This window comes from Bubalus kerabau, chromosome 9, assembly GCF_029407905.1.
Source record: "Bubalus kerabau isolate K-KA32 ecotype Philippines breed swamp buffalo chromosome 9, PCC_UOA_SB_1v2, whole genome shotgun sequence".
NCBI lineage: Eukaryota > Metazoa > Chordata > Mammalia > Artiodactyla > Bovidae > Bubalus > Bubalus kerabau.
Genome location: NC_073632.1, coordinates 49,733,772 through 49,749,099, shown reverse-complemented (window position 1 = coordinate 49,749,099; position 15,328 = coordinate 49,733,772). Strand labels below are relative to the sequence as shown.

Sequence of the window (15,328 nt, the reverse complement as noted above, 5' to 3'; positions counted from 1 at the left end):
TAGAATCTTTAATAAGAGGTAATTTCATTGACCAAGACAAGCAGTAGTTTTCCAAGAGCAAACAAAATGATACTCAGACACTCTCTGAAAGTCTTGAGTGTGATAAATGTGTAAGTCAAGGAAGAAATAGTTCAATTTTTTTCAAAAGGTCTTTCACAAAGTGTCACACCAAAAATTCGTGATATTAAATGAAACAAACATGCAGGAATAGTTTGTCCTTTCAGACGTAATTAAAGATAGAAAAAAATCTGACAACATATTTTGGAAGATAATCAAAATAATTTTCCCATAAATGATTTGACAGTCAGTAAAGAAGTCTCCAAAATATTATACCATGCTACATGCTCTCTTTTCCTGTTTCTTTGGAATCTTCTATTGTAGAAGATTTTGTTAGAACTCTTCACTATGACTGGCCCCTCTTGGGTGGCCCTGCAGGGCCTGGCTCATGGCTGCATTGAATTAGTCAAGCCCCCTCACCACCACAAGGCTGTGATGGGTGAGGAGGTCTATTGTAGACCAACAACCTAACTTTCTGGAACTCTTTATAGTGTAGTTTGAAACTTGGCTTTCTCCTTCCTGTAATCCATATTTTCTTTCCTGCCTTAACTCACTCTATTCCTTGTTCTTGAAAGGTCTTAATTTCCTGTTGAAAGTAAAGCTTCTAGAAGGCCTTCCTGATTTCCCAAAGTGTTCTTTCATTGATTCCACAACACGTGGTTAAACATTTTGTCGTTGTGTTTATCCCTCCTACCGGATTGACCGACTCTTCAGGTCAGCAGTTTGTATTCCCAATGTATTTAGCATAGTGACTCAAAACAGTTTTTGATTAATCAAAATAGGGCAGATCACTTAGAAATTCTTCTTTAGATACACTGTCCCATGGCCACTCTATCCACTCATTCATTTTAGGCCATTGGCTTTCCCATGTTACATACATTTCCCCATGTTCTTTAAAAACATTTGAGTGTACGCCACATCAAAAATAACTTATGGTATTAAAATACAGAAAGCAAAAGTGGTAGGAGCACATTTCAGATACTGTGCTGAAGATGAGTTGGACGTTGGAGGCAAATAAAATCCTACCATTTACGGAAGGTAACATCAATATTTCGTTAAAATATGAGCCTGCACTTTTGATTTTGGAATCTCGGTCAGGTTCTCTAACCTAAAACGTTCAGGGATGGCTGTTTGAATACAAGCTGTAATCACGTTCTAACTCCTTGAAAGTGTTTTGGAATCCTCTTCTGCACCCTCTGGGTGGACAATTGTCCTTCTCGCCAGGCTTGAGCTGCCCGCTCCGCCCTCGGTGCCGCCGCACTGCATGCTGGGAGTCGTAGTCCAGATTTGCTATGTCTGGAAGGATCCAAAGGGCATCGGAGGCCAGCCCGCCCCCTCGCTACTAGAGGTCGAGTTCTTCCGCTGCTCATTCTCTCGGGCGGAGCCTTCCCTGAACCCGGCTACGTTTGTCTGTGCTACCGTCTCTCTTCTGGGTTTCAATCAAGTTTTCCTCTTCCTCCCCTGGTGCGGAGCTCAAGATGGCGGCCTCATGGTCGCCCTTGGTTACCCTGCGCTTAACGCAGAGCCGGCTCAGAGGGAGATGTGTTGGGTGCAGGGCTTGGGCCGCTGCTCTCACCCCTTCGGCCATCGCCCCTGGAAACCCTCTTTGTAAAGGTTAGTGACTGTGTCTGGAGTAAGCCGAGCCCATTGCTTATGACCCAGGAAGCCTCGGAGCAGTCAACTGTCCTCGAGCTCCATATACTGCCGCTTTGGTTCACAGTTTTCGAGAGGTTTCCTCCAGAGGGATTTCACCCTCTCGCGCTCTACTATTATTGCCTGCTCCAGGAGGAGCACTAAGCCCTGAGGGAGGTAGCCCAGAATGACTTTTCATTTTGAGGGTCAGGGGTCGACTCAGGGTTTGTTGTCCCCCGGTCCCCGGCTGTTACAGTTGAGACTTTGTAAGCCCAGGTATGGGAGTACCTGGCTTGAAAGGATTCAAGTGGGGGTGAGGGGTGGGGGTTGAGGTCTAGGAATTCTTCCAACCTGCGCATTCGCAGTCCCAAGGTCTCCAGCTGGTATCCCGGGACTGTAATGAAAAGCCAAGCCTCTGACACCTGCAGGCTCCGCGAGCTTTCTGGATTCCGGGAATGGAGGTGTACAAACATTCTCAGATTGAGGGGTCGAGTTCTCATGTACTTTTCAAGTTACTAGAGGCTTCAGCGAAGTGTATTTTGTCACCAAGGCTTACACCATTCATTCATTCGAATTGTTATGTGTTCATGAATGAATGAACCTGTATTTTAAGTAAGCAAGCCCACCAGGAGTGCTAATTTTACTGCTCATATCAGTTCAGTTCAGTTCCGTCGCTCATATACGTCTGTTCATATACTTCAACTAAATTGCAGGTTACTCAAAGGCAAGGACCAGATGTCAGTTTCCTCAGCACTTAGCACAATGTTTGGCGCCATATATATATATATATGTGTGTGTGTGTGTGTGTGTTTTTGAGTGATGTTATTCTTATTGTTCCCTCATCCATATAACTTTCTTTAAAAAAAAAAAAAAATCTCCAGGCCACTCCCCCCATAGATCTCAATAAATTGTTTGTCATTGTCTAATTTAGTTAAAACTCTTATCAGTCTTTAATTATTATCAACAATAGAATTGAAATTAATACTGGAACTGTGATTAAGTCCCTTTAGGTTTTATTGTAAAGTTTAGCATAATCCACCTCCTATACTAGAGAAGGAAATGGCAACCCACTCCAGTATTCTTGCCTTGAGAATCCCATGGACACAGGGCAGCCTGGCAGACTACAGCCCATAGGGTGGCACAGAGTAGAACAAGACTGAAGTGGCTTAGCACACTTACTATCTAATGGAATATTTTGGTAGCATGAGGTTTCTTTGATCATAATATAAACAGAATTTTTTTTTTTTTTTTGCAGAATAGACACTAGAAGTAAACAATACAAAATTCAAAGGTACAAAAAGGAATTAGGTAAAATGTTGACTTTCTTCCACCCCTGTCTCACAGCCACTTAGTTTTTCTTCCCAGAAGCAACTACTGATACTTGTTTCTTATGTATTCTTCCAGAGACATTCTGTGTGTGTGTGTATGTATGTGTGTGTGTGTGTATATATATATATATATATATATGTGTGTGTGTGTGTGTGTGTACATATATATACACATATATATTTATAAATATCTGTGGTAAAGAAAAATAGAAGTGGTAATGTACTATACACACTTTTCTAGCCTTATGTTTTTTTTCATGTATTGATACTATATCTTGGCAGTCATTCCACATCAATACGTGTAGAACTGCCTCACATTTTAAATGGTTAAAATAGAATTCCATTCTATGCATGTACCATAATTTATGAAAATTAGGACTTAAGGAACATCGTAATAACATGAGACTTACTGAATGTTCGTGGTCATACAGTATGCTAACTGCTTTCTACATACCTTACCTTATTTAATTCTCATTATCCTTATTTTGGGGATGAAAAACCCAAGGTTGCAAAAGTTATATGGCTAGTTAAGTGACAGAACTTGTGGGTTCAAGTAAAGGCTGTGTCTGGACTTCCATCTGAGCCTAAGGCCAATGCTATTAACCTGAGCTCATACTATCTCCTATACTCAAGATTTAGCCAGTTTTGAATGTGGACATTTGATGAAAATGTAATTAGGGTAGAAGTCAATTTAACTGTAACTAAAATTGTTCCCTCTCCTTCTTTAAGTAAAAGAAGAAATTTAAGTTCAATGTTATTCAGTATTTGGAGTCTGATTTAAATTTGTTTTCTATCCTTTTCTTAATTTTTTTTGGGGGGTGGGGTTATTTACTGTTTACATTTATATTTTAAAAATTTATATTTTATATTGGAATATAGTTGATTAACAACATTGTGTTTCAGGTGTAAAGTGATTCAGTTGTACATATGTATTTATTCATTCTTTTTCGGATTCTTTTCCCATATAAGTTATTACAGAATTTTGAATAGAGTTTCCTGTACTATTTATGTAAAGTTGTTGTTATCTCTATTCTGTAGATAAACAGTCTGACCACTCTAGTGGTATTTGAACCCAGGCATTTTTGCTCCAGAAGCACAAACTTAACCACTGTGTTCTACTAGCTCTTTAGCAAGATGATGAACGTTAACACCAACATAATCTAGGCTCATCAGAAGTCTTGTAGGACTACACAAAAGAAAGCAGCTTTGCTTGGAAATGGAAGGGCTTTTAAGCAAAAGTGTAGAAGTGAGCTGTGACTGGCCCTTATTGGTGTAGGTATAGTTCCTTAGGGGGAGTAGGTAGAGATGAAGCTTGGCAGGTGGGCCAGATTCTGGTTAGAAGAGTCTTGTATAGTATACAAACATGTAGGCTCAGGGTGATTTTGTTGAATATTTCTTGAGAAGTGATCAGGTCCACTTTAGTATATTTGTCCTTGGGGCCACCTGAAAAACGGATCAGGAATGCCTGGATGGGGGAATATTGGAAGCGTGGTGATTATCTAGGAGATTGACTTAGGTCCTGAATTACTGGTAAAAAAGGAGAGCAGGGCAGCAAAGGAGGGAGTTCAGAGATACTGTTTTGGTAAATCGACCCTCTCTGGGGGAGACAAGGAAATAGCAGAATTAAGGTCAATTTGGGTTTCCTACTTTGGGCAACTTAATGGCATCATATTCCGTCTATCAAAGAAAACTAAACAAACAAAAAGTAAGGCCAGAGGTGTTTTAGGGGAGATTCCATTTTGGATATATTAAATTTGAGATGTTAGTGATAATTCTAGGTAAATAAATCTAATTAGTTGTAGGAAATATGAGATATGCATCTAAGAAAGGAAATAGGAGGTGCTGAGACACATGAGAATGGAAGAACTAGCTTGGTAATATGTGTAGAATGAAAAGGAGGAAAGACTAGGAATGACTTCTTAAGGAAAACTTATTTTATGAGCAAAAGAATGTGACCTTGTCAGGGAGCAGTTAGAGAGGTCATAGGAGTAATAGGAGAGAAACCAAGGAGGAGAGTGCTTTTAATTTTCCTAGAACGTAAAATCAGCATATCTGTTTTACTTAAGCTAGCCTTAGAAATTGTTTGTTTCCTAGAGGTGAGAGAATATGAGAGTCACATCTTGTGATTTCTTATTATTATACTGTCCTTCTGCATCTCAATGTTATATTTTTAGATCTCTCTGTTAACTGATGATTCATATTTACCTTTAGCTCACAGTCTCTTTTTTAGTACACACACATTGGAGATCCTCATCAGGTATTATTGTGAGTAGAACTCAACCATCTGAGTTGGTATTATTTATTGGTGGTATAGATTAGTGATTAAGAAAATGAACTTTGGACTTTTATTACCCAATTAGATGAATACCCTGTGTGAAATTTCCTATTTCTTGGATTTCCATTAACATTTATTATTGTATTAGAAAAGAATGTTCATGCCTCCTCCTGAGACTGATTAACTTCATGATAATGGTTTCTTTAGGCTTCCCTGGTGGCTCAGTGGTAAAGATTCCACCTGCCAGTGCAGGAGACGTGAGTTTGATCCCTGGGTGGGGAAGATCCTCTGGAGAAGGAAATGGCAACCCACTCCAGTATTCTTCCCTGGGAAATCCCATAGACAGAGGAGCCTGGCGTGCTGCAGTCCATAGGGTCGCAAAAGAGTCGGACACAACTTAGCAAGTGAGTAAAAAACAACAGGTTTCTTTGAGTTAATTTTTTTAAAGCATAGTAGAACTTACTACATGGCATAGCTAGTGTCTGCCGGGAGCCGGCGAGAGACATTCCACTCGTGACAAAGGTCATGAGGAAGGGGGCTCGGCATACGCAAAGGCGGGATCGAGCCTCGGGAGTGCCCCCGGATATTCTCGAGCATCTACCCCCCAAAAAACCAGAGTCTGCCTACTTTATTGCTTTGTGCTCTCACCTCTGACTTTACTGGGGGCTGTCCCCCACCACCATCTCACTCTCTCTGTCAAAGAGTTAACTTACAGCTCCAATTAATAAAGTTCCTGGGCAATTAGGAGTGTTTAAATCCAAACCCCTCAGATGGCTCTCTAACTCGCCTGACAAGTTTACCCGGACACCTACAGCTATGCATACGATTGTTTACAGTCTCCCAGCCTCCAGAGGCACGGGAAGCTTAAGATATTCAAATAGCTTAGAGCCTCTCAGAGAATTAGAAACTGTCAGAATAAAACTAGTAAAAGATTTCATTGATGAGCCAATGTTTGTTGCCAAGTTTTCACATCCCTTGAATTGTATCCTTGAATGTGCATTAATTAATATAGTTGGTATGTAGAAAAAATAAGTAGTGGCCTTGGTGTTAGTAACTTTAGACCCTTAAGGTAGTAAATTCTTTCCTTTGTAAACCCATTACACATCCACCCTATAGGAACGTAATCTTATCTTCGGAGGATGGTGCCAAACCTTAAAATAATTACTCTTAGAAAAAATAAGTCTTTGTTGATAAGTCCTTGTCAAGAGTCATAAAATGTTAATAGGCCTCTGGCCAGAAGATGATGTAAATCACCTAAACCATTTGTATACGATAAATCTGCAGGAAAGAAACCCTGGTTTTTGATAAGCATCAAAGACTGCTGATTTTGCATCCCCTATTGTCCTCTATGTATAACTTAGGGTATAAAAGCCCCTGTTGAAAATAAAGCTATGGGCCTTGCTCACCAACGCTTGGTCTCCCCATGTCATTCTTCCCTTTAACTTCTAGCTGAGTGTCCATCTGGAGCGTGGATGTCCTCTGCGACCATTTATTTGCCTGGGCTTCTAAGACCCACTCGAGAAGGTGTCTAAGGTGGGGCACCTTCCGCTATTCGAGAGGGCGCCTGCGGCCTCCGTGGTCAGAGCTAACCTGGTGTCACGGGTTATATTGATTTTCCGCGTAAACCAAGCCACTCAGCTTCTTTTCTCCACTGAAGTTTCCTACTGAGCTATCCTCATTCTATTCCTCTTTATTATATCTAATTAACATTTGAATAGGCCGCCTAGCCGTCTCTCCTTCGAAGACCCTGGATCAGCCGGGGCTGGACCCCGGCAAGTGTCTAAATGTAATTCTGTGGTGGAGGGTTGGCAGATGAAATAGGATGGATTCAAGAGTGGAACTTTTGAACAGGGCTACCTTGATAGCTCAGTTTGTAAAGAATCTTTCTGCAATGCAGGAGACCCCAGTTTGATTCCTGGGTCGGGAAGATTCACTGAAGAAGGGATAGGCTACCCACTCCAGTATTCTTGGGCTTCCCTTGTGGCTCAGCTGGTAAAGAATCTGCCTGCAATGCAGGAGACCTGTGTTTGATCCCTGGGTTGGGAAGATCCCCTGGAGAAGGGAAAGGCTACCCACTCCAGTATTCTGGCCTAGAGAATTCCATGGACTGTCTTGTCTTAGTTCATGGGGTCTCACAGAGTTAAACACGACCGAGCGACTTTTACTTACTTGCTTACTTAAGAGTGGAACCCATTCAAAAGGAACTTTAGAAGTCTAGAGACAGATTACTGATCTACCGTAAATTAGCACTGCTTTTTACCTCATGATCTTCATTCTCTTTAAGTGAATGGTGAATGTTAAATGGATTTAACTATTTTGGATTTGTCTTTTCACAAAAGTACTACAGAAATAATAGTCAATGGTCTTGAAATTGATAGTTCAGCCTTGGCACCAGTACACTAATATGCTCTGTAAATTGACAGAAGGTTATGTGGTCTCAGCTTGACTATCTCTCACACTGTTTCCCTAGGCCTCTCATAATTTTCTCTGACTAGTGACTAAGATTTGTTCTAATTTCTCTCTTAAGAGCCTTTTGAATATGTCTGTTCTTCCTGCTGTGTTTTGTCTTCCTTGCCTAAAGTCCTCTGTTGAGGTCTCACTTCTGTGTGTACCCTGCTGGAGGTAACTCATACTTTAATCTTTGGAATCTTTTTCATAACCTTCTTTCACTGTCCTGCTTGTCCTTATTTCTTCTCTCCATTCAGCTATCCTCAAAGATACTTTTCAACATTATCTGTCCATGTTCTTGACCAGGTACACCTGTTTTCAGCAATTTTTAAAGCCTGAACATGTAGATCTTAGTTACTTCAAAGCTCCATAATGCAATTTATATCTTAAATATAACTCCTATAGATTCCATTTAAAAATTCTTTTATATATGTGTGTAAAAAATTTTAAATGAACATAACAAATAGATGTTATTTTTCTTTATTGTTTGAAAGAAAATAGATCCCTTAGATTTCATTATTAAGTAGTGTTTGGAAAGAGTGAATATTAAGGAGTTACTCAGTATGCTAGGCCATGCCTATAATTACTTCAGAATAGCTTTATTCAGATTTTTAGGCAGTATTTTACTGATTTGTTATGAAATTTAAAGTACTGTTTTTTTTCCTTTTGTAAAGTTACACACATTGACAGATTGAACATTAACTAGCTTCTAAAGGAAAAGAATGATAACTGGCAAGCATTTAGTTTCAATTTTCATAATTTTTCTATTTAAATCAAAAGCACCCTTTTAAAGCCCCTAAATCAGCCATTTATAAATAAAGTAAATCATCTTGTGATGCATTCCTTGATGATGGCTTATGTTGTTTTTCTAAAGAAAGAGTTTAATTAAGATTTGATTTTCTTCTATTCTGCACTTTGTTTATTCATCACTGAATCAAACATAGGTCTTTTAGTGTCACTGGTAAATCTGACTTTTTGGGTCATTGATGACCATTGCAGTTTTCAGAAAGGCAGCTGAATGTTTTTCTTTGGGTATGAATAGACCATAATAGAGCATAAGCGGGCTGCATATGACCTTAGTATGGGCTTCTGTCATTGTAGGAGAACATTTCTGGTCAGTGGCCACTGTTTATAGTTTGTTAAAATCAACACAAATGTACAAAACACTCATGAATAATTGTGAACACAGTATTTGAATGGATGTTTAATAAATATGCATTAAAAATCTAATTACAGTAATGAAGTTTACAGCTGAAATTTTAATCCAACCCTTTAGAAATATTAAACGTGCTTTTCCTGATTGTGCATTTTTCTCACAGCAGTTGGGTAAACATTTTAAACTGGAAATCTAAATTCCTCATATAGTTTTGATTTCATTTAACTAAGCGTGTGTTCTTTTTGGCAACAGTCTTCTTTCTCTTTGTGAAAAAGTAAAGCTCCTTTTATCCCATAACTATTACTTAGAAGAATTCTGATCAGTTCTGTTTTAGGACTAATGAACATATGGGATACCTGATAAATAATAAAATGTGACCTGGGAAGACTAGATTGTGAATTTGGTTTCATCCTCGGTACTGAATCGGTCATTTAATTTGATATTTCCTTTTTCTCATCTGTCAAATGGGATTAGTCATCCTAACTAACATGTCATCATGAGGCTCAAATGTCATCTATGAGGTTCAAATAAGTTATTGTATGAGAAAGTCCTTTGAAAACCATAAGACATATAAGTGTGGGGCTATGCCAGGAGCAATTGAAATGGTCATATTGAAATGGTAGAGGTGGTGGATTCCAGTCAGTGAAAAGGAATAGGACGAACTCAGCTCTATGTATAATTACTAAAACCTTTTTGATTTGGGGGGAAGACTCACTTATGTTAACAATGGCAAAGGACTCGGTCTGATTTCAATGCTTTGAATTCTAGAAAGTGCAGTTTTGATTTTTCTAAGATTGTGTGGAGGGCCTTTACAGATAACCAGGATGGTTGTTGTTATCCTGGATTTAACTACCTTTTCTCTGGATATTTGGAATATATCTAGAGGGTCTTAGAAAATATGAGCTACTGCTTTCATCATGATGTTTCAAAGAAAGTTGTTCAAATTTGATTTATAGTATGCAGGTAAGTCACTTAGGCATCATATCTTCACTTAGTAAGATGGATACTGCTTATGGATACTGTTTTCAGAGTAACTCCAGTTAATTATTTGCTGTGCAGCAAGATACGATGATAACATTTCGTAGGATCATAGAATAATAGAGCTGAAGAGGACCTCTGGGTTATGTAGTCAAATGTCAGATGGGAATGTACTTTCTGCCTTTATTGTTTCTTTTTGAGGCATTCTGTTCATTTTTGGGTAGCCCTAATTGCTAGAAAATACTTTAATAGGCTGAAATTTGAGCTTTTCTGTAACTTCTCCTCATTCATCTTGACTCTTTCCCCAGGGACAGCTTATATAACTCTAGTTCTCATTATTCTTATGGCAGTTTTCTAAGTATATTAAGACCGATGATGTATATCGTATTAATTTATATAGTCATTTATTCATTCATCACATTTCCTTGTCCCAATTCCATTTGACAGCCTTTAAAACATCAAAGACTTATATTTCTCCCATTCATCTGTTCATTCATTCTGCAAATATTTCTTGGTGCCGCCTGTATGCTAGACACAAAGTGCTGGGATGTTACTCTTTCCTCAGTGTCAACCATCTCTTGTCTTATCAGTCACATCTTATAACATTCTTATGAAATCTTATGGTTTCTAGATCCCTGAAGTACTTCCCTTCTTGAGACTACAGTATGGTTTCTGAATGTCAATCTGTAAACATGGTCCACATATCGGTATATTCCTTTGGACATTTCTGGCCAGAACAGTACTTTGGGTTACCTTTTCTGTGTCCTGTTGCATTAACTTGGTGGCCAGGTCATATTCATGTCTCACCTTAAGGCTCCTTGGGCTATTAAGACAGGTCTCCTTTGTTTATACTTGATGAGTTATTTTTTTCTATTAAAAGTAAATTATTTTTATTATAAAAATACTACATGTGCATAGTAGAAAATACAGGAAAGATAATTACTATGAACTTTTTATTTTTTAAGTATACTTATTAAAGTATACGATTCATTTAGAAAAGTACACAAGCGGTAATTGTAAAGCCTACTGAATTTTTATAAACAGATTTGTGTAAATACAACCCAAATCAAAAATAGAACATTTGTAGTACTCAAAGGCTCACATTGTGTACCCTTAAAGTCATTAGTTTTTTACTCAAAATGGCAGTCAACACCCTGGTTTATGTTACTGCTGATTTATCCTTTCATATGTTGATTTACACTTGTTTTCATGTGTTGGCTATTTAAATAGTGCTGCAATGGACAGACAGAGAAGGCAATGGCACCCCACTCCAGTACTCTTGCCTGGAAAATCCCATGGATGGAGGAGCCTGGCAGGCTGCAGAAGAGTAGATCGCGACCTGGTAGGTCGCGAAGAGTCAGACACTTACTGAGCGACTTCACTTTCCCTTTTCACTTTCATGCATTGGAGAAGGAAATGGCAACCCACTCCAGTGTTCTTGCCTGGAGAATCCCAGGCACGGGGGAGCCTGGTGGGCTGTCATCTCTGGGGTCGCATAGAGTCGGACATGACTGAAGCGACTTAGCAGCATAGATTGCAAATGTTTTCTCCCATTCTGGGTTGTATCATCACTTTCTTGGTAATGTCCTTTAGTATACAAAAGTATTAATTTTGATAAAGTCCAACTTATTTTTTCTTTGGCCGCTTTTGCTTTTGGTCTCATAACTAAGAAATCATTGCCTAATCCAAGGTCATGAAGATTTACAATGATGTTTTCTTCTAAACATTTTATAATTTTAGCTCTTATGGTTATGTTTTTGATCCATTACTACAGGGATTTAATTGGGATTCATTAAGTCTGAGTTTCACAGATGATTGTCATTGTCCAGACAGGATTGGTTTTAGAAAGTCCACACCTGTTAGGAGAGCAAGTCAGGAATTGGCAACCTTTTTCTGGAAAGGGTCAGGTAATACTTTTGTCCTTGCCTGCCATGGTCTCTGTTGCAGCTATAATAGGCCATCCTTATTTTTGAGTTGAACATCTGTGGATGCAGAGGGTCAACTGTATTTATTGTACTGTACCATTTTATATCAGGGACTTGAGCATTTGTGGATTTTGGTATATGAAGGGGCTCCTTGAACCAATCTCCTGCAGATACCGAGGAACAATTGTACTCAATTCTGGTACTGTGAAAACAGCCTGAGACAGTATACCAATGAGCATAGCCATTTGGCCTGCTGGCCATAGTTTGCAGACCACTGGACTAGGAAGATATTCACCTGTACTTTATTTTTTTGGTTTGAAATTTTTAATGTATTTACATTTTAAAGCCATCTGGAAGGTATTTTGGTATGTACTATGAGGGGATAATCTAAATTAACTTTTCTATTGTGTTCTAGTTGTCTAGCTGTCACTTGTTGAATGATCTCTTGGCTTCCATTGCTTAATTCATTTATTCAACAAATATTTATTGTGTGCCAATCATATGCCAGGCATTGTAGGTGCAAGGTATACAATGAATTAAACAGACATGATATCGTCTCTTTTGGCTTTCCTGCTGGTAAAGAATCCGCCTGCAGTGCAGGAGACCTGGGTTCTATCTCTGGGTTGGGAAAATCCCCTGGAGAAGGGAAGGGCTACTCACTGAACTATTTTGGCCTGGAGAATTCCAAGGACTATGTAGTCCATTGGGTTTCAAAGAGTCAGATGAGGCTGAATGACTTTTACCTTCCCTCTTGTGACTTGTAGTCTAGTTGAGAGAGACAGACATAAAATAAATAACAAATAATTTCAAGTTGAGTGATAAAAGAACAGTGATAAGATTTGGTATACCTTCCTTTTTTATTATCTGTATTATTTCATGAAGACTTGCTTTAGAATATCTATTCTGTTCATTGATCTTTGAATCACAGTGTTTTATAATTATTTTCTCATCTGGTAGATAAGATCCTCCTCATTACTTCACGTCTTCATGGTTTTCTAAAGATGGTGGAATTGGAATTTGATGGAACTGTATTTAATCTGTAAATTAATTTGTGAAGAATTGACAGTGTTATGATGTTGTGCCTTTCTTTTCCATAACATTGTGTCCAGTTTTCCAAATTTTCATTTATGCCTTTGAAAATTTAGTTCTCTTCACGTAGATCTTACAGATTGATTGTTAATATGACTCTTCTTTATTTTAGACTTTTTAATCTTAATTGTAAGTGGGATCCTTTTTTCTCCTATTGTATTTGCAACAGGTCATTGCTAATATGTCAGAAGGATAAAGCTGTTAAATTGTTTTCCAGTATCCTTCTCCTCACGCTTTTCTGGTGGCTCAAACAGTAGAGAATCCGCCTGCAATATGGGAGACCTGGGTTCAGTCCCTGGGTTGGGAAGATCCCCTGGAGGAGGGCATGGCAACCCACTCCAGTATTCTTGCCTGGAGAATCCCCATGGACAGAGGACCCTGGCGGGCCACAGTTCATAGGCTCACAGAGAGCTGGACACAACTGAACCACTACGCACAGCACAGCACAGCATCCTTCTCCTTTGCTAAAGAGGAGGTATAATTAAGCCACCAAATTCTTTAAAACTCCTAAGTGGTTCCCTGGTATCTTCAGTATTAAATTAAAAAACTATTTGAATTTAAATTTGCCATTGTAAAGCCCTGTGTCACCTGGTTTCTTTGTATTTTTCTAGTATCTTAATTCTTACCCCTGGGCCTTTTATATTTTATCTCAGTACTGAACTTGTTTCATTTTCTGTAGTGTACCGTCCTTTCATATTTCAGAGCCTTCTCTCAGCCTGATGCACCTCCTTCTCTTTTTTCTATTTTTCCCTGGCTAACTCCTGTTTCTCTTTTTTGCTCTCAATTGAAACATCATTTCCTGAGTAACCTTACTTAACTTCCTTAACCTAGGTTACTAGCTTTGGCTCTGTGATCTCATAGCATCCTTCTCTTACCTTTACTTGGTACCACACTTGATTAAAGTTGTTTATCCACTTTTTTAAATCTCTCCCAGTGCCCTGTTGGCATTTTGAGTGCAGTTACAGTGTCTGTCTAGATGGTTGTTTGAAGTTTTTAGTACAGAGCTTTATACTCTATGGCTACTTTATTTGTTGTTGCTTATTCAGTTCTTCTGCTGAATAGGTTTTAAATTGATTCTTTTCAGTATAATTAAGTTTTTGAACCTATTTACACCTTTTGGTACTTTTATCCCATTTTGTGGCACATCAACATCATTTTGAATCACAACTGTGATCCATTGGTCTGTCTCCTAACTTTGTGTCATCTTTGTTTTGAGAGTTGGGTCTTCATTTAGTACCAAATATGTTAATACTTGGTTCTCAAAACTCAAAAAGGTATACATTAATCTAGTTAGTCAGAATTCTTAAGAGCCAGTTATGTTGAAGTATAAGCGCTTTTATATTTATATAGAAAGGAATTTCTTTGCTCTAACATTTCAACTTTGGGCTTTTAGTAAAAAAGCTGCTGATTCATACACATAGGAAAAAAACTATGGTTACCAAGGAGGAATGGAGAGAGGAGGGATAAGTCAGGAGTAAACAACAAGGACCTACTATCTGGCTGCTGCTGCTAAGTCACTTCAGTCGTGTCCGACTCTGTGCGACCCCATAGAGGGCAGCCCACCAGGCTCCCCTGTCCCTGGGATTCTGCAGGCAAGAACACTATCTGGCACCGGTAACTATATTCAATGTCTTATAATAGCCTGTAATGAAACAAAATCTGAAAAAAGCATATATATGTGTGTGTGTAACTGAGTCACTTTGCTGTAGCTAAAACTAACACAGCATTGTAAACCAACTATACTTCAGTAAAAAAAAAAATCTGCTGCTGCTGCTGGGTTTTGGAAGAGTACCGTTTATTAGCAGAGGGAGGTTGACCCCAGAGTGCAGGCAGGTCAGAGCTCTAGCTGGGCCTGAGTAGGGTGGAAACCCAAGAGTGGGTTGATGGTTGCTCCAGGAGGCTTGAGTACTTCAAATTAGAGGGCCTGAGAGAGGTTTGTGTTTTGATTTTCTGTTGCCTGGCTGCAATAACTGGGAGCACAGTCTTCACTTGTCTATAGTGTTATGGTGATTTTAATGAGCGCAATATCCTGGTGGTTTGGGGTCGTTTAGCTTGAGCTCCTATTTTGCACATTCACTTAACATTTTCTAACTTTTTGTGGTGTTTTAGTCCCCTCATTTGTAAGGAATAGCAATGCCTACCTTAGATTTTTTTGGAGAAGTAAGATAATATATAGAACATGCTGTGTGTACGCTGGTTACATAGGAGGCACTTGTTAGTGTTTTCTTTACCTTTCAGGATTCTGTTTCTCATAAGTTTTCAAACGAATCCAAGCTTTGCAAAGAAAATCTTAAGTTGTTAAAATGAACATAAAGCATATGACTTTTCTGGGTTATGTAAGTACCTCTTATAATCTGTTGATTTTATACAACATCCTTAATTCTAGTGAAGTAAACACATGCAATGTCTTGAAATAGACTCATCAAAAATTTTATTGAAT

At 38.7% G+C, this 15,328-nt stretch overlaps 1 protein-coding gene across 1 annotated transcript in view; it reads left to right on the top strand.

The window, feature by feature from the left end:
• Positions 1–1,346: 1,346 nt before the first annotated feature.
• AFG1L (AFG1 like ATPase) overlaps positions 1,347–15,328 on the top strand; it is a 194,573-nt gene continuing 180,591 nt past the window's right edge. Inside the window, exon 1 of the mRNA XM_055535271.1 lies at positions 1,347–1,671. Coding sequence (XP_055391246.1) covers positions 1,536–1,671 — 136 coding nt within the window. The 5' untranslated portion in view covers positions 1,347–1,535. The remainder of the gene's footprint in view (positions 1,672–15,328) is intronic.